The sequence below is a fragment of the Aedes albopictus genome, chromosome 1, assembly GCF_035046485.1.
Source record: "Aedes albopictus strain Foshan chromosome 1, AalbF5, whole genome shotgun sequence".
NCBI classification, from domain to species: Eukaryota; Metazoa; Arthropoda; class Insecta; order Diptera; family Culicidae; genus Aedes; species Aedes albopictus.
In genome coordinates, this window is record NC_085136.1 from 226,914,444 (window position 1) to 226,939,996 (window position 25,553).

The 25,553-nt window shown below is 39.8% G+C and overlaps 1 protein-coding gene across 2 annotated transcripts in view; it reads right to left on the reverse strand.

Annotated features, from left to right (window-relative positions):
• Positions 1-25,553, reverse strand: part of LOC109430327 (uncharacterized) — a 231,165-nt gene that overhangs the window by 42,593 nt on the left and 163,019 nt on the right. For both annotated transcript variants that reach the window (XM_062846354.1, XM_029856954.2), the window contains one exon: positions 6,654-7,295. In XM_062846354.1, coding sequence (XP_062702338.1) covers positions 6,654-7,137 — 484 coding nt within the window. In that variant the 5' untranslated portion in view covers positions 7,138-7,295. The remainder of the gene's footprint in view (positions 1-6,653; positions 7,296-25,553) is intronic.

A 25,553-nucleotide genomic window follows, 5' to 3' on the forward strand; every position in this document is an offset into this window, starting at 1 on the left:
GCATTTGTAGTCTCAAAAATGGCTAAATTTGACCGCGTGAAGAAAATTAGCTCAAACTTATTGTAAAATTATAGATTTGATAAATATTTTAAGAAATAATCAAATAATGGGTTAACATGAGCTGAACTACGCAGTTTATATTCTGGGTTAAGCCCTAATCCATTCTAAAATCTCTTTCTCGACTTTTTGTCGAAGTCAAAAGAAGAAAAGTACCCTAAACGGACAGTGGCAAGAATATTGCCACCAGCGCTGGTGGCCTAAACGGGCAGTGGCAATTATATTGCCACCTCAAAAGCTCGTTTTTGGGGTTAACGGGCAGTGGCAACTATATTGCCACCAGCGTTTTTGGGCTGAACGGGCAGTGGCAACTATATTGCCACCTAGATTTTTGAGAGTTTCTTTCAAACAAAAATTGTTTTGTACATGTAATCATGTATATAATCATTTCCATAATAGTATGCGTTGACAACTCTTCTAGTTTTCTCGGCCTTATAAAGGGTTTAGAGTAGCTATAAAACTGTTTTAAAACCTTGTTGAAAATAATCCATTCTCGAAAAGAGGTTATGATGATTGTTGATGTTTTTTTTCACCAAAAATTATGACAGCTCAAGATGCAGAGAAGCTTCTCCGATGGCACGTAAAGTTCAGGAAGATACATAATTCGTAAGTAGAAAGCGATCATTTCAAAGTGATATTTTAGTAGTTATTGTGTTGGTAGGCTTATGCGCATTCAATTTTACCGGGAATATTGGGGTTGCAGAAACATAAAATTAATGCGCTTCGAAAACAGTGAATATTATCATCTTGAAATGAAATTCATCAACCTGTTAATTTAGTAAAACTATCTCGAATCACAAGAAAGCTCAACTGAGAGAGTTTGTTTATGTGGGCATGTTATGGAAATGGTGGCAAACAATCAATTCACTGCTTATTTGAGCAAAATTAACTATTTTCAATTCACGTCAGCTAATTATTCAATATGGCGACGACCATAATTAGCGAAAATAAAACGAAAGCAATTTTACTTTTATGATGACCGCAATAAACCTAGCAGTGTCGTAGTTTCTGCTTTTTCACCAACAGATGTCGTTACTAATCGAGCGGATCGCCATCTGTTGAGAGTTTCAACAGTTTTATTGTGGTAATTATGAATGCCAGAAGGTTTACATATCGGAGAGTTTTGTTTACTCTTGAAATCTGGCTTTATAAATATCTTCAAGTATACTATAAAACATTTCATCAATGGTTTTCATAAAAGCAGTCATAAAACTGTGAGTTTTAATTATTGCTGGAATAAAACCTTAATAAAAATCGAAGAAAACCAGTCAGCAATGGAATTGTTACTTGGGATGTAACTGTCCAGTTTTTGCTCATCTGCGTTTCCGAGTATTCGGTAAACACTTATCATGGACGAAAACGGCTTTCCTGGGAAGCTGACTAGACCACAGAGAACAGACATCCAGGCTAGAACAAATTTCATTCGGAAAGTTGTGTAAGGATTTGAATCTTTACTTGAGTATGGTTGCAAACCAATACACGATGACAACACTAACGCCACCAAACACCATATTGCCACAGTCAGTGGTGAATTGAAACATTTCAAGTGGTGAATTAAATTAGTATGGCAAATTAACCGATTGCAGCGCCACGCCATAGCCGGGGCCCATATAGCCGAGGCGGTAAACGCACGGGTATTCAGCATGACCATGCTGAGGGTGACGGGTTCGCTTCCCGGTCGGTCCAGGATCTTTTCGTAAAGGAAATTTCCTTGACTTCCTTGGGCATAGAGTATCTTCGTGCCTGCCACACGATATACACATGCAAAATGGTCATTGGCAGAGGAAGCTCTCAGTTAAAAACTGTGGAAGTGCTCATTGAGCACTAAGCTGAGAAGCAGGCTTTGTCCCAGGGAGGACGTTACGCCAAGAAGAAGAAGAAGAGCGCCACGCTATTGCCACTTGTGTTGCCGATTTCAAATGGCCGTTAAATTCCTTACATAATTTTGGAACTGGACTTGGATGTCTGTTCTCTGTGACTAGACTGATTAAAGCAACGATGGACGGTGTGCAAAACTGCGTAAGGGTTTCGGGTGAACTATCTAGTTCATTCGAATCTCGCCGGGGACTGCGACAAGGTGATGGACTCTCATGCCTACTCTTCAACATCGCTCTGGAAGGTGTGATGCGACGAGCCGGGCTCAACAGCCGGGAAACGATTTTCACAAAATCCGGTCAATTTGTGTGCTTTCAGACGACATGGACATTATTGCCAGAACATTTGGAATGGTTTCAGAGCTGTACACCCGCCTGAAACGCGAAGCATCAAATGTCGGACTGGTGGTGAATACCTCAAAAACAAAGTACATGCTAGTAGGCGGAACCGAACACGACCGGATCCGTCTGGGTAGTAATGTTACGATAGACGGGGATACTTTCGAGGTGGTGGAGGAATTCGTCTACCTCGGATCCTTACTGACGGCTGACAACAAATTCGGAGGCGCATCATCAGCGGAAGTCGGGCCTACCACGGGCTCCAGAAGAAACTGCGGTCGAAAAAGATTCACCCACGCACCAAATGCACCATGTACAAGACGCTAATAAGACCGGTGGTCCTCTACGGACACGAGACATGGACCATGCTCGAGGAGGACCTGCAAGCACTCGGAGTTTTCGAGCGACGCGTGCTAAGGACGATCTTCGTCGGTGTGCAGGAGAACGGTGTGTGGCGGAGAAGGATGAACCACGAACTCGCTGCACTTTACGGCGAACCCAGCATCCAGAAGGTGGCCAAAGCCGGAAGGATACGGTGGGCAGGGCACGTTGCAAGAATGCCGGACAACAACCTTGCAAAGCTGGTGTTTGCTACTGATCCGGTTGGCACAAGAAGGCGTGGAGCGCAGAGAGCACGATGGGCGGACCAGGTGGAGCGTGACCTGGCGAGCAATGGAGAGCGGCAGCCACGAACCGAGTATTGTGGCGTACTATTGTTGATTATGTGTTGTCTTAAATGTGATGTTGAACAAATAAATGTATGTTATTAAGTGAAACTGACTTCAGAAACCTGAATCTTCAGGAAATTCTGCTGTTCTTAACCCGCTGTGGTACATAGTTATAGGCTCTCTTTCGTTTTATGCGTTATTACGTGCCCTTTTCAGGTCGCTGTTTGAACCCATTCTGGTACGCTTATGCGTTAGTACCCTCTTCCAGGGTATTTTTATCTATTCCCCTACCTGTCTCTATCCCCATCCTATCATATCCTTATTTCCTTCCTTTTTCCCTCAGGTAGTAAATGAAATATCGTTGGTGTTTTCGATTGTTTCACGAAACAGTTTCGTTGTGGCTTGTCAGTCTTGAGTCCCTGAAGAAGGACCCAAACGGACTGAAACGTCGGACAATATATTTTTTTTTTTATTTTGACGATGGCACAAATGTCCCAAATGGAGGATAACGTGCCTCTGGAGCCGGCCTTCTGATACCTGATAGCTTCAGAGTCACCTGTAAGAGCAATAGAGTTAATAAACTATAGAGGACGAATGTCGCTGCTGTTCCCTTTGTTTTCTTTCGCAAACATGCCGGGTATCTATCTGTCAAACTGCATACTTTTTCGCTTTGACACTTATATCCCTCCCTATCTCCGCCAGCAAGAGATGTTGCGGCAGCGACGCCAGCGACATTCGTCCTCTATAGTTTATTAACTCTATTGTAAGAGCCCTCACCTCAACACTCTTGCCAAAGATATCTCTTCCGTCAGACTTTTGTAGGCACCGCTCCTACGTACTTAATCTCAAGTATCATTTTACCTGTACGAGTTCGTTTAATACAACGCTCGTCGACTCCCAGATCCACAAGCTTGGCGTCGCTTCTCATCGCCTTCAAGACTTTCGAGTCCTTAGACTCTTTAGTCTTGATAACAAGCACGTCACCCTTCTCGCGCTGGATACCTCCCCTCCAATGTTTCTTAGGCCTGGTGTCCCTTCGCTCCTGAATGTCCTGCGGTTTCTTCTTCTCCGAAAAATCCGAATTTCTAAATATCCAGGAAAATTACCACGAGTTTTATGGACACCTCTATATCTTGCGTTGCACAGTGGCGGGCCTCCATACAAAAGTCGGACAAAACCTCAAATGTTAACCGAAATTGCTAAAATTCACAGGTTATGATGATTTTAGTTCCCTAAATCTATTTCTGATATGGAACTTTTCATATATTTTGTTTTTACTATATTAGGGTGGCTCAAAATTTTGAAATCTACTGATTATGGGAAGCATGTAAAAAATAATCGACAATAAGCTATCACGATGTGCTTTTTGAACGTAGATTTTGATTAACCTCTTAATTTGGGAATTATAAAATCACGTATTGGTATTGAAATAAACTATAATTGGTTATTTGTTGCTGTTAGGGTGGTCCAAAATTTTTAAAACTAAATAAATCAATAGAAAAAATCGTTTATCTACATTTTCTTTCAATGGATCAATTCAGATACACACCAATGTTGGCTGACAGACGCGGACTATTCTCAGAGACTGCCCATAGGCCACGTGACATTCTACGGTGGGTACACGGAGGTGTGTTGATTCAATCGTTATGGGGTCGGATAGTCTAATATAGTGAACTGTGGAAAATTTGAACTACTTTTTATCAATCTCATTTCAACAACTTCATGCTTTTCCGAGTTTGGATTGTAATGTGCATTGATATCTGCTATCACTTCTCAAAGCAACCAAAATAACCCTATCTGTAAAGAATTGGCAATTCATATTCGCAATATTGAAAGGAGTTGTTGATAAACGATCATCAGAGATCGGTAATCATATTGATGAACAGTAGAGTTCCAGCAAATATTTTTAAAATCTTTATCACTTTGTGTGTCGTTCAGTAGAAATGTGTTTTACTAAAACACATGCATAACATACATTAAAACTTCAAGTTAAAAAAAAAAAACAATTGAAACCCCTGATAATAAAGAGCGAAACGTGTTCGTTTCATTAAATTTAGATAAAAATATACAAAGATTGCCTTGATGATCGCGACATTTACGCAGAAAAAATATTTATCGTAGCGTTTTACGCGTAGCGTTTTTAGCGAATTCCTTTTATATTTTATAGGTGATTATTGCTTTGAACTGTAGCAATGTGCGTGTAGAGAAGAAACGCGTAAATGTTGATGAATTTGTGTCACTATATATTGAAACTTCGATGGAAGTTCGTGAAGAGATTGCTTCCAAGCTTGTTGAGCAATTATAATAATTAAGGTGAATCGAAGAAACGACCAGTTTAAGAAAATCAATGAGCAATGGTTTGTAGTTATTGTCACATGTTTTTCACGGTTATTTTTGTCTTTCTTTTTTTTTTTAAGGTTAAAAGAGTTAGTTGTATCTGGTGAAGCAACATGTAGGCAGTATCTAAGTAAACAAAGGCTTGTTCATACTTTGTCATCACTCCACTCCTCTCCAGCTCACTGTTTTTAACTGGAGCACCCACCTCTTGTGTTTTTCTGTAAAAAAAAATATTTAAAAAAAAATGTTAATGTGGCCATCACGTTATCACCACAACCCCTTCACCACCCCACCCCCCCCCCGCCCCCTATGAGCGCGTGACTTAGTGAAGGTATCCTGCAAGAATGAAAACTGCACTAAATTGTTAGTATTCCTGAAGTCAATTTAAACTATGTTAAGATAAAATTTAAACTTCAAACAAAATCACTTCCTCCACAACCATGCGGCTCCATTGTGACCTGATAGAAAAAAAAAAATTTCAAGCTTAGCGCAAAAACGCGCAAACAGTGACTTATACAGCCAAAAACTAGACAAAATTGCACGTCAGGTCCCGGATACGGCGTCGTTTTCTGATGTTTCCTAAACAAGTACTGGATCTTTTTACTACGAAGTTTTTCTCTAAAATTTCATAAAAGTCAATATGTTTGCATATTGTAAAAACATAATATATTTGTGATTGGATTCCAAACAATCCCTGAAATGTAATGGTTATTCATACACAAAAACACAAAAAATATTGTCACATTATTCAAATCTTCCTAACTTTTACAACGAACTCATGAAGAAAGCTCATAAAATAAAGACAATAAATACAAGTATAGTAGCACACAAAACTTCAACTTTGAAAAAATCTACAAGACTCAATATTCGACCAAATGACTTGAAAATTTGGGGTTTTCTTAGTTGAAGTATCTATAATGGAAGAAAAATATTAGAAAAATAAAAAATTGAAGTCGATTTTTGAGGTTTTGTCCGGCTGCCGGCCACTGTGCGTTGTAGTGGACCAATTACATTTTTTTAGTATGAATGAAAAGCTGAATATAATATCTTTCGATCATTTGGATGCGGTTTTTGCGTCACATTGATAAAAGTCGTGTTATTGGCATTAATAGACCATCTTCACAATCTTGCTATTTTTTTTAATGTAGAGTTATGGTTTCACTTTGATAAGACAAATAGGTACATTTGGGGATGTTAAGGGATTCATCTTAAATGGGGTGTTAAGGGATTCATCTTAGCATTCAACTTCACCTCCGTTTAACCCTCCTAAGATGTTAGATTTTTTGCACCCTGATGACGTAGTGCACGTTCAGCGTAGTAGGATGGGGAATTACTGATTCCAAATTTGCTTGAAATATATATGATGCGTAATACTTACATGCTATAGTCACCACACTTTCAGTCGAAAGAATCGATCCACTTCCGTGCCGCGTCAAGTTTGCCCTGCAGCGATAGACTCCGGCCGAGATGTTACTCATTTGACGATTGTACGGTATCTTGAGTGTCCCATTTGGAAACAGGCGAAACCCCTTGTGCGTTTGCTTGTGATTTTGGTTCTGGAACGCCGTACTGAAAAATTCTAACCCATTCCGATACCACACGTACTCGATCAGCTCATCGCGCCCGTAAGCCGACCGCCGATACCGACTTGACTGCTCATCCTCGTCATATTCTTCGTCCTCTTCCTCGTCCAGATCGTTGCCATGGCCATTGGGGTCGATATTTTCATGCGCCAGATTATGGAGGTCGAGCGAGTCTTCGTAGAATCCCTGCCGTTCGAGGTTCGGTGGATTCAGGATGTCCACCTCTTCGTTGACATTGGTCTCGTACTCGATATCGTCCATGTCCTGGTCCGCGTCCATATCCGAGTCGGCGCCCCAATCGTTGGGGTCGATATCGGCTTCGGCGTGGCATGGCAGGTAGACGGGAGTGTTTTTGGTCGCCGTTATAATTACGTGTGACGGCGGGGACACCGTGAGCCGAAGTCGGTCTGGGCCAGCTTCGTTAACGAAGGCAGAGACTGAAAGGAAAAGAAAAACAATACCTATTAGAGATTTGTTCAACTAAATAGTAATTTATGCAAAAAGTTGCAAAATGAAATGTGTACTTCAAAGTAACCTCTGTCGTTGTAATAATACCGATAATCATCATCATCGATAACCAGTTAGAGTTCAATTTCTTTCCTGAAACAGTAAAGCTGCGCAGAAAGAAATACCCCACCGGCGAAGAGTGCATTGTACTAAGCCACGGACATATGCTCGCGGTGTGTATGATTGATTTGTTCAATAAATCACCCAGGTGAATGGTATTGACATATTGGCTTTGACTCAGCCCCCCGAAGGTTACTCTCTTCTACCGTGCTGCTGCTGCTGCTGCTGCTGCTGCCTTCGATCATGCAACACCGGCAAAACGGCACCTAGATCGAGAGCACCCACGCACGCATGCATTCATCTGGGTGAACGAGAGCTGTGTCCTCTCGTATTGCACAGCAGCTCTCCTCCTGACACCATCCATCGCATCCTCTGTGCTCAACCAGTAGCTTAGAGCAGGGCAGAACAATAATAATAATAATAATAGCAAGCTCTCTGGGTAATCCACGTAACTGATTGAATCGCAATTTTCTCTAATCTTATATAAAACCTAATAAGTTAAAAAAGCCTTAAGCCGTTCATAAAGTCCAAATGAAATTTTTATCATCTTTATCCAGAAATTTTTCCAAGAATACCACCAGGACTTTCTTCAGGGATATCTCCTAATTCATCCAGGAATTCATCAAGCGATTCCTTCAGAAATTCCTCCAAGGTGTCCTCCAAAAATTCTTCCAGGAATTGTTCCACAAATTCATCCCGGAATTCTACCAGCAATTCCTATAGGGGTTCTTCCAGGTATCCTCACAGTGATTCCTCTTGAAGTTCCTCAAGGGATTCCTTTTGGAATTCCTCCAGGAATTGTCCAAGGGATCCCACCACGATTTTTTTTCAGGGATGGCTTTAGAGATTCCTCCAGGATTCAATCGGAAATCCCAGGAATTTCTCTATGAAATCCTGCAGGGGTGCATCCCGTAATTCCGCGAAAAAATCCGACAGGAATTCCACCAGGAATTCTTTCTAGGATTCCTCCAGCTGTTCCTCAGGGGATTCCTCTAGGAATTCCTCCAGGGATTTTTCCAGAGAATACCTCTCAAAATCCTTCAGAAATTCTGCCAAGAAATTCCATTAGTCATTCCTCAAGGAATTCCTTCAGCAAGTACTCCTGGAACTTTTTCAGGAATTTCTCCAGGAATACTTTCAGGATATATTCCAGAAATTTCTTCAGGAATACTTCCAGGATATATTCCAGAAAATCCTCTAGCAAGTACTCCAGGAATTCCCTTTGGAAGTACTCCAGAAATTCCTCCAGTAATTCCTCTAGGAATGCCTCCAGAAATTCCTCCAGGAATTTTACTACGAACTCCTTCACGAATTATTACAGGAATTCTTATAGGAATTGTTCCGGGAAATACTCCAGAAATTCCTACAGGAACTGTTCCAGGAATAACTGCAGAAATGCCAACAGGAAATGATGTAGGAATTACAACAGGAATTCCTCCAGAAATTCCTCAAAGAATTGTTCCTGGAGATCCTCCAAGAATAACTCTAGGAAATCCTACAGGAATTCCTCCAGAAATTGTTCCGGGAAATACTCCAGAAATTCCTCCCGGAAATATTTCAGGAGTTCCTCCAGAAAATAATTCATGAATTCTTACAAGAAACACTACAGGAAATCCTCCAGGAATTTCTCTTGAAATTCCGGCTGAAAAAAATAACTTCAAGAATTCCTCCATAAATTTCTACAGAAATTTTTTGAAGAGTTCTTCCAGGAATTTCTTCAAGAATTTCTTGCAGAAATTTCTAGAGGAAATTCTGGAGTAACTCCTGAAGTAGGGTATCGGGATGCTTCGGTGGCATAGTCCCCTCGTTAGGCCTACCACAACGTAAACCAAAAACTCAATCAAACACGCATAACTGGAGATCGGAAAAGCTCTGCGACAAACAACTGTAACATGTCGTTTCAATTTTAGCACTTAAGAGCACTAACATGGAATGAAAATGTCACTTTGTTTAGCTTTTGTAGACGCCATGATTCTTCGGCTTAGTGGGTAGTCTATACACATGATCATAAATGGCATGATTCTGGGACATTTTGAATTGACTTTTCTATTTTACAAATTAAATGTGGGCCGACTATTGAGGACATTTTTTCACTATGTACCCAAATCTTAGCTTATTAGTAAAGTAACGTCAAAAACATCGATAAAGTGACGTTAACAACATTGCTTGCGTATGAACCAGAAAGAACGATCAGGAAGAAAAAAATTATTTGTGGTAAGTGTAAAAATATAACACAATAATTGGGTTGCGTTGTTTTCGTTACTAAATAAAGAAATAACTGTATTTTAAGTGATTTATTTATAGTTTTGTGAAAATGTGTATGTAATGTGTATGAAAAATGTAATTTGAAAGTCAGATTGGTGAACAAACAATGACAATACTTCAGCAGAAATATTGAAAAAAATGAGAGAATAAGTAGTTCCGGTGTCTGGAAAGCAATAGGCCAACGTTGTATCCACTAATATGCCAATTGTTGTACCGTAGACCAACGTTGCATATCATCGCATCGAATCTTTTCAATGTAATTAAGTAAGTTCTTGAATATTTACGTTAGTTTACCTTCAAGTGGTGTAACATGCATTGTCAAGAGTGCGTGATAGGGTCAACATCAGTGCTGAAAAATTCATTTCGTCAACCACCAATTCAACCACCTAGAGCTCATTTTAGAAGCCGAACCCAAAAATACATTATATTAAAAACTTGTGCGGCTAGTCCAGTTCTACAAGAAAGTCACGGAAAAAACCGACATTTTTCGAATATTCAAAGCAAATGTCACGGACTACCTTCGAAAAATGTCAATTGATATTCACCATGAATATCATTGAAATTTTTTGAAAATAGTTCGTGACATTTACCTTAAATATGCGAAAAAGAGCGGGTTGTCCGTGACTTTCTTGTAGAATTTGTCTTGCCGCATAAGTTTTTCATATACCATATTCTCAGCTTCAGCTTCTAAAATGAGCTAGGTGGTTGAATTGGTGATTGACGAAATGAATTTTTCAGCACTGGTCAACATATAATTTCTTATGCTTATTAATTCACGAGTTATGGTCAAAATTGTCAAAGCGGCTTGCATATTAGGCCAAGGTGTAGTACATATACCCTACTTTCTGAAAGAATTCATTTCATTTTAAAGAATTTCAGACAGTTACAGAAGGAATAGCGTTCATATAATTGTGTAGTTAAATGAATGTATATTTTTATAAAAATAACGGATAATTCTCAAAACATGCTGCAAATTTGTTAGCAGATATTGGCATCTACAACCTTCCCAGATTGATTTTCCTACTCAAACTTGATCATTTGATGGGTGACGATTTATTAAATGTAGTTAAGATCTTGTTTGAAAGGTTACATGATTTTTTATCATGAATCTATTCTATTGGCAAAATTTTGTGCCTATTACTCACATCACTATAGGTTCAGAAACATCCAGTTTCACTTGGTGGTGCTTCAAATTTGAAAGACAAACATATATGTGGCGTTACCACTGACTGTGGTTGGGTACGTGCAACGGAGTAGTCGGAATGATTGGTTCGACGAGGAGTACAGAGTACGGCAGTTTTCAAAGAAGAATACAGCACGGGTGGTAATGCTGCAACATGGGACCCGACAGAATGTGAAGCGATACAGACAGAAGCGAAAGCAACAGGCACGCATCTTTCGGCATAAAAACCGTCGTCTGGAAGAAGTGGAGTGCGAGGGAATGGAATTGCTGTGTCGTTCTCAAGATGCACGTACGATCTATCAGAAGATCAGCGCATCCCTCAAGGGCTTCGTGCCGTAAGTCGAATTGTACATGGATAAGGAAGGGATAGTCTTTCCGATCCACAACATAGGTGACAAGTTAGTATGTGAGTATAGGGTGTCAGTACCAATTATGGTACTGCCTATTTTGTACAAAAATAACGAAACGACCAACGAATGTCATCAATATGTTAAAATACAGCTTAGTTTCCATACTTTACAGGAAAAATATAGAAACGGAGCCAAAGCTACTTTTAGTATTTATTACAGCGTGTGCCAATGATAGGAACCCTGTAACAGTCATGGTTACATTTTTTTTAAATCGGTTCCTTTTCGCACTATTTGCACGCATTCCTTATGGGATTAGCCATAACTGGTACACTAAGGAGAAAAAGAGTGCAAAGAAGCCTAAATTTTAAGGAAAATGATTTATATCTATCATAATATGAACAAAAAGAAAAGTTTAAATGAGTGCAACCATCTTTTGTGAACGTGATATGTTGTTCACAATTTTTTTCTTGTTGATTTACATTGTTAAAGGGTGAAAATTAACTATGACGAATAATTTGTACTATAGCCATAATTGGAACTCTTGCCCTATTTTCGAATGATCAACATTTTGAATGAAGCCTACAAAGTGCTATCCAAGATTTTATCAAGTCAGGTGACCGTCAGAGTTGCAGTCGGTCACTGTCAATGGTAACCAAATCGCTGATTTTGATAGGCCGACTGCGATCCAAGTTAGCGTGTGCTCTATTGAGTCACCGTCTTTTCTTGTTCCATCAGAACTGCACAGATCGAAAAAAGAGTGTAAAATTCTGTGACATTATGATGCACATAATTTTAGCGTGGGATATCACAGAAGTTTACATGACATATCATGTAAAGTTCATGAAAAATCATGTAAACTTCCATTATATATCATGTAATTAGCATGACTCTGAGTGTTTGCATGACATATAACACAAATTTACATGATATATCATGTAAACCATCATAACACTAAATTTACATGACTAAAATGAAGTTTACATGACGTGTAAATCTCATTATTTTTATCTGTCTGGATTGACTGTGATGGTGTATATCACTGATAGGCCATCTTTAAAATTCGTTTAAAAATCCAAATGAAGATTTACCAAGATGATATTTTAATATGTGGTACAAAATAACAAGTTTTGCATGTTGATCACAAAAAAATTTTTGTTTTGGCGAAAACCACTAAAATATCACAACAGTTGCAATGGTTGTGATCTAGAGTGCGGGTCAATATCAGGTCGTTACATGTCATTGTCATATTGATATTGAACGGTCTGGAGTGATAGTGACGATGGTGCAATATCAGTAGTCACCTGACAAGACTGATATTGCGCAACTCTGGTGACCGTACGGCAAATCCTACAGAAATGCCGTGAATACCAGGTAACCCCTGCTATTGACTTCAAGTTCATCAAGTAGTATACGATAGTATGGACCGCACAGAGCTATGGAAAATAATGGATGAAAACTGCTTTCCCAGGAAGCTGACCAGGCTGATAAAAGCAACAATGGACAGTGTACAAAAATGCGTAATGAATTCGAATGAGCTGTGTAGTTCATTCGAACCTCTTTGGGGACTACGAGGTGATAAAGTTTCCTGTGTACTATTCGTCATCGCAATAAAAGGTGTAATGTGACGAACCGGACTCAACAGGCGGACGATCATAACGAACTCCGGCCAATTTGTCTGTTTTTCGGATGACATGGATATTATTGCTAGAACATTTGAAACGGAGTCAGAACTGTACACCCCCCTGAAACGTGAACCAACAAAAGTCGGGCAGATGCTGAATGCGTCTAAAAAGGAAATACGACGGCGTATCATCAGCTATCATCAGTGGAACTCGGGCCTACTACGGACTCCAACAGATTCACCCCCACACCAAATGCATCATGTACGAAACGCTAATAGAACGGTGGCAGAGTTGCACTCTGTCACTGTCAATGGCAAGCAAATAGCTGATTTTGATAGGCCAGCTACGATCCAAGTCAGCGTGCACTCCGCTCTGTTGAGTCACCGTTACTTTCCTTGTTCCATCAGAACTAGACTGACTGTGATGGTGTGTGGATATCACTGATAGGCCATCTTTGAAATTCATTTAAAAATCCAAATGAAGACTTATATACCAAGATGATATTTTAATATACATATGTGGTACAAAATAACAAGTTTTGCACGTTGGTCATGAAAAAGTTTGAGTTTTGACGTAAACAACTAAAATATCAGATCAGTTGCCATGATTGTGATCTAGAGTGCAGGTCAATATCAAGTCATTTCCTGTCACTGTCGTCTTGAAATTGAACGGCCTGGAGTGATAGTGACGATGGTGCAATATCAGTAGTCACCCGACAAGACCAGAGATGCTCTCTGTCACTATCAATGGTAGGCAAACTGCGATCCAAGTCAGCGTGTGCTCTGTTGAGGCACCGCGTCACCGTCACTTTTCTTCTCCCATCACAACTGGACTGATTGAGATGGTGGGTAGATATCACTGATAGACCATCTTTAAAATTCGTTTTAAAATCAAAATAAACACTTAACCCTTAAAAGATATGGACAACTTTTTTGCATAGTTATACTTATAGCGTTTGACACAGTGGGTGAATTTTCAAAACCAAAATGTTTTTGTCAAGGGGATTAGTAACTGTTGTGCTATCATATGCATATATGGAGATTATGTTATGCTAGAACATTTTGGAGATATAGCTGCAAATGTAGTGTACACCACTTGTTATTCGCTCGATTTCGGGTAATATTTCTATGCAAATGTGATATATGTTAGTGAAAATTGCCCAAAACTCCTTGTTTGGGTTGTAGCTGTTAGATAGAAATGAGTTATATCCTTTTACAGCTGTAACATAGATCTCCAGGTTATCAAAAACGCCCAGAAGTTTTGAACTCTGTCTACTGAATACAAATAGTTATGTTTACTTTTCAAATCACTTGAATTTGAAGAATTACATTCAAATATACATTTTAGAACATGAAATGATGGTAGTTATGATCTGGTGATTTAAAAAAGCTCTGAAGTTGTGATTGTAAGGCCTTTACCTGTAATAGAGCATCAAACTAATGTATGCATGTCAGAACTGATTTCATTAGATCCATACATGTAAATCAGAGTATGAAAGACTAACTGCACATCAATGGCGATACCTTAGGCTATCCAAATCATTCTGGAGTTAAGGCCTTCATATCTACACCCGTAATAACACATCGGTTGCATTTCAAACTTAGTATAGTGCGTTTTGGTAGTTTTAGAAGATCAGTTGAATCATATGATAAGGTACACCGGGGCAAGTTGAAACGGGTGGGGCAAGATGAAACGCGAAGTTTTGAAATAGATTTCAATACAATTTGGAAATTTATCCTTCGTTAAAAGTTTGTTGGAATCGAAAACTAAGTGTTATGGCAATCAAATTGTTTATCATCATTAGAAAACATCATGTTAACCCGCTGTTTCATCTTGCCCCACCTGTTTCAACTTGCCCCGGTGTACCTTACTTGTATACACATCATAGAGGCATCCTGGATCATCCGAACTATTCTGAAGTTGAGAAATATGGTTTGAATTTGAAATGGTGTACCAACAGAAGTGCACAAACATAAGATTTTGCTCATTTGATTTATACACATAGTGCAAGCCATGGGAGGGAAGTTTCCAGATCATCAGGGATAACTGAGGTCACCTTTCAGTATTATGTGGTTAAGGCCTTCAGATCTATACTCGTAACAAAGCACCACTGTGTCAAAAGCTATAAGTATAACTATGCAAAAAAGTTGTCCACATCCTTTAAGGGTTAAGTTGATGAAATTTAAGTTTCGTATGATGGTCACAAAACATTTTGAGTTTTGGCTAAAATCGCAAAAATATAAGTTCAGTTGCTATGATAGTGCTCTGGAATGTGGGTCAGTATCAAGTCGTTGCCGGTCACTATCGTTTTGATATTGATCGGCCTACAGTGAGTGACGATGGTGCAAAATCAGTAGTCAACTGACATGACTGATATTTGGCAGCTCTGAACAAGACTGATATTGCGCAACTCTGACCTCTGACGCTCGAGGGAGACCTGCAAGCACTCGGAGTTTTCGAGAAACGCGGGCGAAGGACGATCTTCGGCGGTGTGCAAGAGAACGGTGTGTGGCGGAGAAGGATGAACTACAAAATAGTTGCAATGCACTCTAAGGTGAACGCTGCATCCAGATGATACGGTGAGCAGGGCATTTTGCAAGAATGCCGGATAACAACCCTGCAAAGTTGGTGTTCGCGACTGATCCGGTTGGTACAAGAATGCGTGGAGCGCAGAGAGTACCATGGGCGAACTAAGTGGAGCGTGATCTGGCGAGCGTTGGGCGTGATTGGCGTTGGAAAGCTGCATACCGAGTATGATGGCTTCCAATTGTTTACTCAGTAATATCGTGAATTTGATATTGAACTAAATAAATGAATATGAAAAAATGTATAATTTATATTATTATATTATATTATTTATTTTCCTTTAATTTTACAGCCTTTCAGGGAAAATTAAATCCACAAGAAATACTAAAAGACAATATTCCAGGCCAAGATTGGACCACGCTCTCTGCCTCTCTTTCTCAGACAACTCGAACGTCGTGTACGAGATAATTCCACATCTCACCGGTGTTGTACCTACCTCAACAAAATCATTTGTATGATAAATATATCATTCCCTTCTTACAGTCGTTGTCCTGTCCGTCCGCTTCCCGCCGCATGTGCTTACACCGGTGCGGCTCTGTGAGCAAATGCAGTCATGTTTGTATACAAAAACCCCGCCACATTTGCCCCTCGGTGGCGGCGGTGTTACCGGCATTATATTGTCGTGATCATACAGCCTGGGTTCGGTTCTCCCTCTTATAGGCACTAGGTACCTACCTATAAGGTTGACCAGTTTGCGTTCCCATTGGGCGATGCAACTGCAGCACGGTGTTTTGTTAATCGATTTTAATAAAGTGTATAAACAAATACATTTCTTCGATCGCGAACGAGGCCAGGCTCGAACAAATACGGCTGGGCCGGCTACGCAGAAGTTGTTGATGAATAATGGCCCCCCTACTACTGTGTGAAACTGTGTTAGAACACCTAATGAGCCACGACAGGAGTTCCAAGCAATGGTAGAGCCTTAGATCGCCAGTCGGAGTAGATCGAGTAGATGCATATTTTGACTCCTACGATAAGCAGGAAATTGTGAAATCACATGCCAACAACGCAATATTTTGTTGCAGTTTTCTGACATAAAATTGGTTTCCATGTGGCATGAGCAGAGCCGAACACATTTCCGTTAACACCTATGTGCCTGAGCCTCATTTTGCACCCTATTTCAAAACTTCAAAAATCTGATTCTCAGCCGTTTCTGTAACCGGGATCATGGTTCCGGATTTATAGCCGGGGGTACTGGGGTAACCTCCTTATCAGATAGAGGTGCAACCTATTATTTGCCTTCGAAAACTAACTTGCGGCATATCAAACTTCATGATTTTGCACAACAAGAGTATTGGACCATGTTTCTTGAGATTTTAGACACAATGGTCACTTCTCCGGATGTTCCGGACCCAGGTGCCCCCAGGGAAGTGGCCACTTTCTGACCGGTTCTGAAACCTAGCTTGCGACATATTAAACTTCATGATTTTGCAAAACAAGAGTATTGGGCCATGTCTCTTGAGATTTTGGATACACTGGCCACTTCTCCGGATGTTCCGGAAACCTGGAGCCCCAAGGAAGTGACCACTTTTTGACCGGTTCTGAAGCCTAGCTTGAGAAATATCAAACTTCATGATTTTGCAAAACAAGAGTATTGGGGCCATGTTTATAGAGATTTTGGATGTACTGGCTACTTCTCCGGATGTCAGAACGTGGCCACATCCCTAGGGGCACCAGTTTTCCGGAACATCCGGAGAAGTGATCACTGTATCCGAAATTTCTGGGAACATGATCCAATACTCTTGTTTTGCAAAATCATAAAATTTGATAGGTCGCAAGCTAGGTTTCAGAACGGGTCAGAAAGTGGCCACTTCACTGGGAGCACCAGGTTTCCGGAACATCCGGAGAAGTGGCCAGTATAACCGAAATTTCTGGAAACATGGTCCAATACTCTTGTTTTGCAAAATTATGAATTTTGATATGTCGAAGCTAGGTTTCAGAACCGATCACCAAGTGGCCACTTCCCTGGGGGCACTAGGTTTCCGGAACATCCGGAGAAGTGGCCAGTGTATCCAAAATATCAAGAGACATGGCCCAATACTCTTGTTTTGCAAAATCTAAAAGTTTGATATGTCGCAAGCTAGGTTTCAGAACCGGTCAGTAAATGGACACTTCCCTGGGGGCACCTGGGTCCAGGACATCCGAAGAAGTGGTCAGTGTACCCGAAATCTCTAGAAACATGGTCCAATACTCTTGTTTTGCAAAATCATGAAGTTGGATATGTCGCAGGCTAGGTTTCAGAACTGGGCAGAAAGTGGCCACTTTCCTGGGGGCACTAGGTTTCCGGAACATCCGGAGAAGTGGCCAGTACATCCAAAATTTTTGGAAACATGGTCCAATACTCTTGTTTTGCAAAATCATAAAGTTTGATATGTCGCAAGCTAGGGGCGGGACAGTACCTAATACCGATGCTAATACCGCCTAATAAATATTAGTTTCCTAATCTTCATGGTTCACCGAATCATTTTTTGTGTAGTATGTCATGATTTTCTATACAACAACCAACTGTCACCAATACAAAAGATGGAGATACGGTTCGTCGAAGGTTTTTCTTTAGTTTGTTCAATTATAAACCCTAATTTGTTTTGCTTATGTATTTTAGCAGTGAAAATAACGTGAGTTTCACTGCACTGGATGGCTCTCGAAAGCCCATATCGCTGGACGTAGGAAAATCAAAAAGGTAGCTCCATCAAATGTGATTCGATGCACTTCAATTGCAAGTGCTAAGCAGGAGCTGGTGAGCATAGCATGAGCATGAGCATAGATGACCGTACTATTCGTAGTTGCTACTCCGTGATTGACCAGAACAATCGAAGTTGCACAAGGAACCAACAGACGGAGCTTGGGAGTAGCTTACCGTCCTCAATGTGCATCTTCGAGAATTCCAAACTTTATTAGGTCAATAACGGCGCCGGCCACGTCCTTACGGTCATCGAGGAAGGAAAGGAATGTTATTATGACGTGCGTTGCTTACTAAAGACCGAGATCACCTCTGCGTCTCCACGTCTGTCATGGGAAGGACTTTTTGTTAGTGGGGAGGGGAAAGGGCGCATGATATGAGTTCACTTTGGTAAGTGGACTGATTCATGCAACCCTATTAATATCAAACCACTTATTTTCATTTGGACTAAAACAAAACACATGCCGACATCGAAGATGACGAACCATTCAGATAGTTTTCGAAGTGCGAAAATTAACGAAAGAGAAAATAAAGTGATTTGAACCAACGTGGTTTTGGAACTTGGGCCGACACTTGACGTGACGAACATTTCAATGTCTGTTGACTAAAATCGCAAAAAATGTTGTTTGTTGCATTTATCGTATCATAAATCGCCCCGTACGAAGATGAGCAGTCAAATAGACAACGACGACGACGACCGAATGAAAACGCGGCCCGTACACTTTGCCTCCAAAAACTCACTAAATCGCCCCGTACGAAGATGAGCAGTCAAATAGACGACGACGACGACCGAATGAAAACGCGGCCCGTACACTTTGCCTCCAAAAACTCACTAAATCGCACCGTACGAAGATGAGCAGTCAAATAGACGACGACGACGACCTGCAAGTGCTAAGCAGGAGCTGGTTGCGAAAAACCGTTGTCTTCAAATGCGTGTATCCAATACCTAAATATAAAAGAAAAACTAAATAAGCTGTCTGCGTTTCTGTTCATATTTCCCTTGATATTTACAGAATGTGAAAATTGGAATTAACAGAACTGGGAATTTTTCTACTCCAATGCCGTTTTAGGCTTTGGTGCACTGATAGTTTAAGTTTGTAGGGCCTAGCTAATTGAATACTGAACTAGATATTGGCCATATTGATCTGGAGATAGACTCTCGGTAATATTTTAGCTGGCGAATTATCGGTGTGCTATTGATGATTGTAGATGCAAGCTTTTAGGACGTAGATGTAAATACGAGATACCACAGTTTGGAGGTCCACCAGCGATATTTGCGGAATCGTTGCTCCGGGACTGAAAAGTACGATAGAATAGCGATATGCAACCGATTTCATACAACCTGAAACGAATGAAAATACGCATTTTGTTGCTGACATTTCAAATCGACCCAGTTCAAAAAGCATGGCATACTTCGTTCAAAAATGGATTTTAACTGGTATTAATATTTCTAATACTGCTTAATACCGCTAATGAATATTAGAGCTGTCCCGCCCCTAGGTCGCAAGCTAGGTTTTAGAACCGGTCAGCAAGTGGCCACTTCCCTGGGGGCACCTGGGTCCGTAACATCCGGAGAAGTAGCCAGTGTATATGAAATCTCTAGAAACATGGTCCAATACTCTTGTTTTGCAAAATCATGAAGTTTGATATGCCGCAAGCTAGTTTTCGAATGCAAATAATACAGGGGATGGCCAAAATGTTTGGGATAGGCAATTTTTTTTCTCTCACAAAAAAGTTCAACATGCTGTAACTTTTCATACAGTGCATCAAAAAATCTCAAATTTTGACTGTTTGTCAACCTATTGTATGTGCATCATTGGTACAAATTTGGGCTCGATTGATTAATATTTCGCAAAGTTAGAACCGTTCGAGTAAAACACTATTTTTTTGACAACTCATTTTTGAGCTGTCATATCTCGGAAACCAGTGAACCGAATTGAATGATATTTTGAACGTACACTAACAATATGTAAATGCTTCACAAACTATTAAAACATAGATACTTTTTAAACGTTGAAAAAAGTTATCATGGATTGACACTTTTTGGATTTTTCTCAAAAAAATGTTTTTTTTTACATCAATGTCAATAAATTTTAGTGTTGATATCCAAAGATTTTCCACTTCTGTTCTCAAATTACCTCGAATCAGATATATTAGAGCCCATTTAGATTGAAGGAAGAACACATTTAATAATTTTTGTGGGGTATTGTAAATTTGACTTATTTTCCGCTATATGGGTAAAAATTTCAACCCGGTATAAATTAATTCGCCGTGAGAAAATATTACATTTTATAACTTCGTATTAAGTATCAATATATTGTTGATAAACGCTAACAAATTTATTCAATTCGGTTCACTGGTTTTCGAGATATGACAGTTCAAAAACTAGTTGTCAAAAAAATAATGTTTTACCCGAACGGTTCTAACTTTGCGAAAAATTAATCAATCGAGCCCAAATTTGTACCAATGATGCACATATAGTAGGTTGACAAACAGTCAAAATTTGAGATTTTTTGATGCACTCTATGAAAAGTTACAGCATGTTGAATTTTTTTGTGGGAGAAAAAAAGTTGCCTATCCCAAAAATTTTGGCCATACCCTGTAGGTTGCACCTCTCTCTGATAAGGAGGTTACCCCAGTACCCCAGGCCATACATCCGGAACAATGGAAAAATCCGGAACCATGAAACCGGTTACATAAACTCGAAGGATTTTGTGATCAACTGTCAAAATTTCATTAACTGTCGTTGAGAAACGGCTGAGAATCAGATTTTTGAACTTTTGAAATTGGGTGAAAAATGAGGCTCAGGCACATAGGTGTCGGTCAATCAATGTTTGAACTATTGGTGATGTTGGAGGTCTACAATTGATCAAAGATAGAAACGACCATCTGCCCAAGTGATCGTAGTGAATTGCTGTGTATAATGTCGCCTTATGAGAATATATTGTATGTGTAGGACTCCAAGGGCACAGGTAAATCCGAATCTAAAGGATTCAACGAACCATTCAATACCTAATGACCGTATCATCTTGGATCAAATCAATGAATTCCAAGAATTTCTCTACCTGATGTTCATTGATTACGAAAAAGTCAGAAAGAGCTTTCGACCGTCTCAATCACGAAAACATGAATTTCAAATAACTCAACGTACATATGTACAGATGGGTAAATTATTGGTTAAATTGGGAAAAAATCCACAGCTCAGGTGAGATTTGAACTCACGACCCTTACGCTAGACAAGTGCTTTACCAACTAAGCTACCGAGCCAATTAATGACCCGGCAACCTAGTTGTCATAAGGTTCAATTCTAATCTCATCGATCTATATCATCTTCCCCTAAACCGCAAATATAACCATCTCTGTTGTACATATGTACGAAGAGCGAAAGCGATTTGTTTATTGTTTGAAACTGTTGGCCTATCGTACAGGCAACGCTTCCTCAACCACTTGTAGAGGAAGAACAATGCTACCTGGAAGGCGATCAAACGCGTCGTTCGTATTCTGTTTGATACGACGGATAACTACGTAGAGGTAGATGCTCGAAAACGACTCACTCAAAGTGCAAATTTTCGGTAATATCAATCCGTGTGGTCAATTATGAATTTCAAATAACTCAACGTACATATGTACAGCGTAAGGGTCGTGAGTTCAAATCTCACCTGAGCTGTGGATTTTTTCCCAATTTAACCAATACCCGAGCAGAAGAAAATAACAAGTGAATAACATATCAAGGTATTTATCTTAAATACTACCATACCTTGATATGCCCTTCATTAGGTGGTAATAAGAGGCAAAATAACAAAAACGAATACCAAAATTTTGTATAAATAACACCTAGAAAATAACAAGTCTTGTTATTTCAATAATAAATACATACCTAAAATTTCAATTGCTGTTTTTGTTATTCCAAAGTTATTGAATAACAAACTCATAACATTTCTTGTTACTAAATGTTTCATATGTTCGATGTCTTCATGATGTAACAGCAAATCTTGTTCTTCGGTTATTTTCACTGCAAAACTAGCAAATACTACATCAATACCAAACTCTGCTCAAATACCTCCAACTGTTATTGTGATGTTCTCATAACATTTCGTACAATAACGCTGCAATAACAATTTTAGGTATTAGAGCACATGTTGCTCTTCGCATGGTATTTGTAAGGTATGCCCTTTTGCTCGGGTAATTTACCCATCTGTACATATGTACGTTGAGTTATTAGAAATTCATAATTGACCACACGGATTGGTATTACCGAAAATTTGCACTTTGAGTGACACGAAAACATGCTGGAAGCTTTCAGGCGCAAGGATGTCCCTGAGAAAATCATCGGCCTCATTGAAGCACAGTATAGGGCATTTTCGTGCAGAGTGCTGCACAACGGTGTCTTGTCCAATCCCTTTCGGGTCGTTGCTGGAGTGGGGTAAGGATGTATCCTATCACCGCTACTGTTTCTCATCGTAATCGACGACATCCTGGTAGGTGCGATTGATCGTAAACCAAATCGTGAGTGAGCGCATTACCATGGAGCATCTAAATGACTTTCAACTGATTGGCGACGTTGCTCTCCTAGCTCACCGGCGCTTTGATATGCAGTGTAAGCCGATGATCTTGCCGATCGCACCTCGACAGCAAGTCTTACTATTAATGTTAACTAGACCAAATCGTTGGATGTTAACACGGTCAACCCTTCCAGATTTACGGTAGCTAGGCAAGTAGTCGAGAATGTTGCAAGCTACTATTATCTTGGTAGCCAAATGGAGGCCGATGGTGGCACCAAGATCGACATAGGTGCATGGATCAAGAAGTCGAGGACTGCTTCTGCGAGTTCAAGAAATGTATGGAAAAACAGTCAGATTAGTCAACACACCATGATCCGAATTTTCAACACAAACGTGAAATCTGTACTGCAGCCTGCAGTACGCCAGTGAAACCTAGGATGAATCAATGGTGAACATTCAACGGCTGCAAGTCTTCATCAATAGATGTCTGTGGTATATAATTCATGCATGGAGGCTCCACAAGTGGATCTCCAATGTCGATATCATCAAAAGACGATATCAACAAAAATTCGAAGCGAAAGTGAAAGTGGTTCGGCCACACTCTACGTAGGGGTGAAAATAATCTGCAAGCAAGCGTTAGATTGAAATCCACAAGAAATAAAGGCATTCGACAGAAATTTGACCTGGCCACAGGTCAAGGCGATGACTGGCAATCACCCAGGATAGAAATCTTTCAATTCGGCCCTCTGCACCACCATGGGTGCTTATACTTCAATTAGGGTCACGGTGCCAATAGTACTTCCACACTCCCAAATTTATCCTATTCGAGAACAAAGCGATTGCGAGATTTATGGATTCCGTTCTATTTTTCTTACGAACTACCTTCTAACAAAAAATAAATAAAAACAATAAACAAAATCAACACAATTTTATTCTTTTTTTTGTAAAATGAAATTGGGAGCATCCGGCTGATGCTGAACAGATATAACAGTCTCCCTATGTGGATCATATGTGACAGAAATGTTCACGTTTGTTTCGTTACGTGTAATGCCGCAACTCATCTATACTAGGAACCATAAGTTTTATTACCCGTTCTACCAGAAATGGAACACGAGAGCAACCTTAAAATGTAAATTATTAATTTGCCACAAAAGGAAGCAACAAAAATATAAAGATCAAGGTCGTTGATTCGCTTCCCACTGGTGCTGAGCGATGCCTAAAAATGCATTCCATCTATATGCATAATGTGCAGAACTGCAGCTGCACTCCATTTTACCATGCCATGTCAGAGCTAGCGCTTTGCGAAAGCGTTTTCTTTTCGTTAAAGAATGTAATCAAATTGCGAAAGACTTCAAGTTGAAAGCTGCAGTCTTTGGAGGCTTCTCTTGGACTGGAAAACTTGTGCACGACAATGCCTTGTATCTAGTTGCAAATGTAGTCGCAGATGTAATAGGAGTTAGTGTGGTATCCTAAAGCATCGACAAAATAATTTGAGTAATTACCCTATTATGCATGCTACTTCGTTGCACTTGCTATGGTAGTCCACAGTTTGCACTCCATGGTGTCACGAAAAAGTCCCACGCGAAATACCGTACCAGTAGTGCAGTGGCATAGAGCGGTCATCGATGGGCGGGCACTCAACTTCAACTCCCTCCTACCCTGTGGAATTGAATTTGAGGCAAACAACACTCAGCACTAAAATTGCTTTTATCGTTTTTTGATTAATCGATCAAATGGCAAAATTCCGCCAATTATTGCGGCCACATCTTCCTCTGTACGACGATGAAGCGCACACGGTAGGATGCGTACAAACGTCGAAACGGAAATCAGCTTAAATAAACAAAAAATGTTTCGGTTGTAGGTATTCGGTATCGATTACCGTTAAATGTTACACGTGTTTCGTTACGATGATATGCGATTATCGAAAGTCAATGTACTACACTGCCTGTCATAAATTGAGCCCATGCATAACGAGTAAATCAATCGTCAGTTCTGCATCAGCATATGTAAGTTGAAATATATCTCGAAATATTGATTGCACTGTGGTGCATAATTGATCGGACAAACCATGATTTGCATACAAAATGGCCAAGTTTGAGATGCTGTAACTATGGTTTGCTTTGATGGATGGATTTGTAGTTCCATGTCAAAAATTACCTACTTAAATAAAACGAACAGAACCAAAACAATCCCGAGACAATACAACGATATCGCAGTTTTTATCGCATGTGCTCGAGAATTATTACCAAGATTGTAGTTTATTAGGTACAAAACAACCCACAAAAATAGTGTAATTATTATAGTTAAGTTAAGTGTTATTATCAGTGCCCAATACTAGATTACACAAAGTGGTAAGCAACAAGAACTATTTAATACCGTGGATAGGTAATTACATTACGCTGCTATCATACAGGTTACATCTCCATTCGTGGCTGTGCTAGTGGCCTGTTGGTCGGATTGGTAAATCATACGCCACAATCGGTGAGGAATCTCTAAATGATATCAAACAAATTATATTACATTCCCCTGTAACCACTATTGCAGTGCGAATCAGCATAATTCACCTTCGGTGCGAAGCTAGGAAAACGTATCAGTATAAGTGCTATCCGGTAAGCAAATCAAACCCACTCCCATTTAAATGCTAAAGTGTTATTTTTCACTATTAGAAACTATTTGTGTGCATAACTAGGCCGACGAACCGTTAGAATCGTAAACAGAAACCTAGTAAAGGGACTAAACGTAAGTCAAAACCATGATGTTATATATAAACCAAACTTATATCTATAGCTACACCAAATGATAATCAGAGGTCTACATAACAGTATATACGTAGCACTTAATATTAAGTATGAACTCAGTTTGAATTTATCATAAACACTTTGCATTCGCCTCCAGGAAATTATATTCTCCAATACTGAATTGCTTGAGTTTTATTTGCCT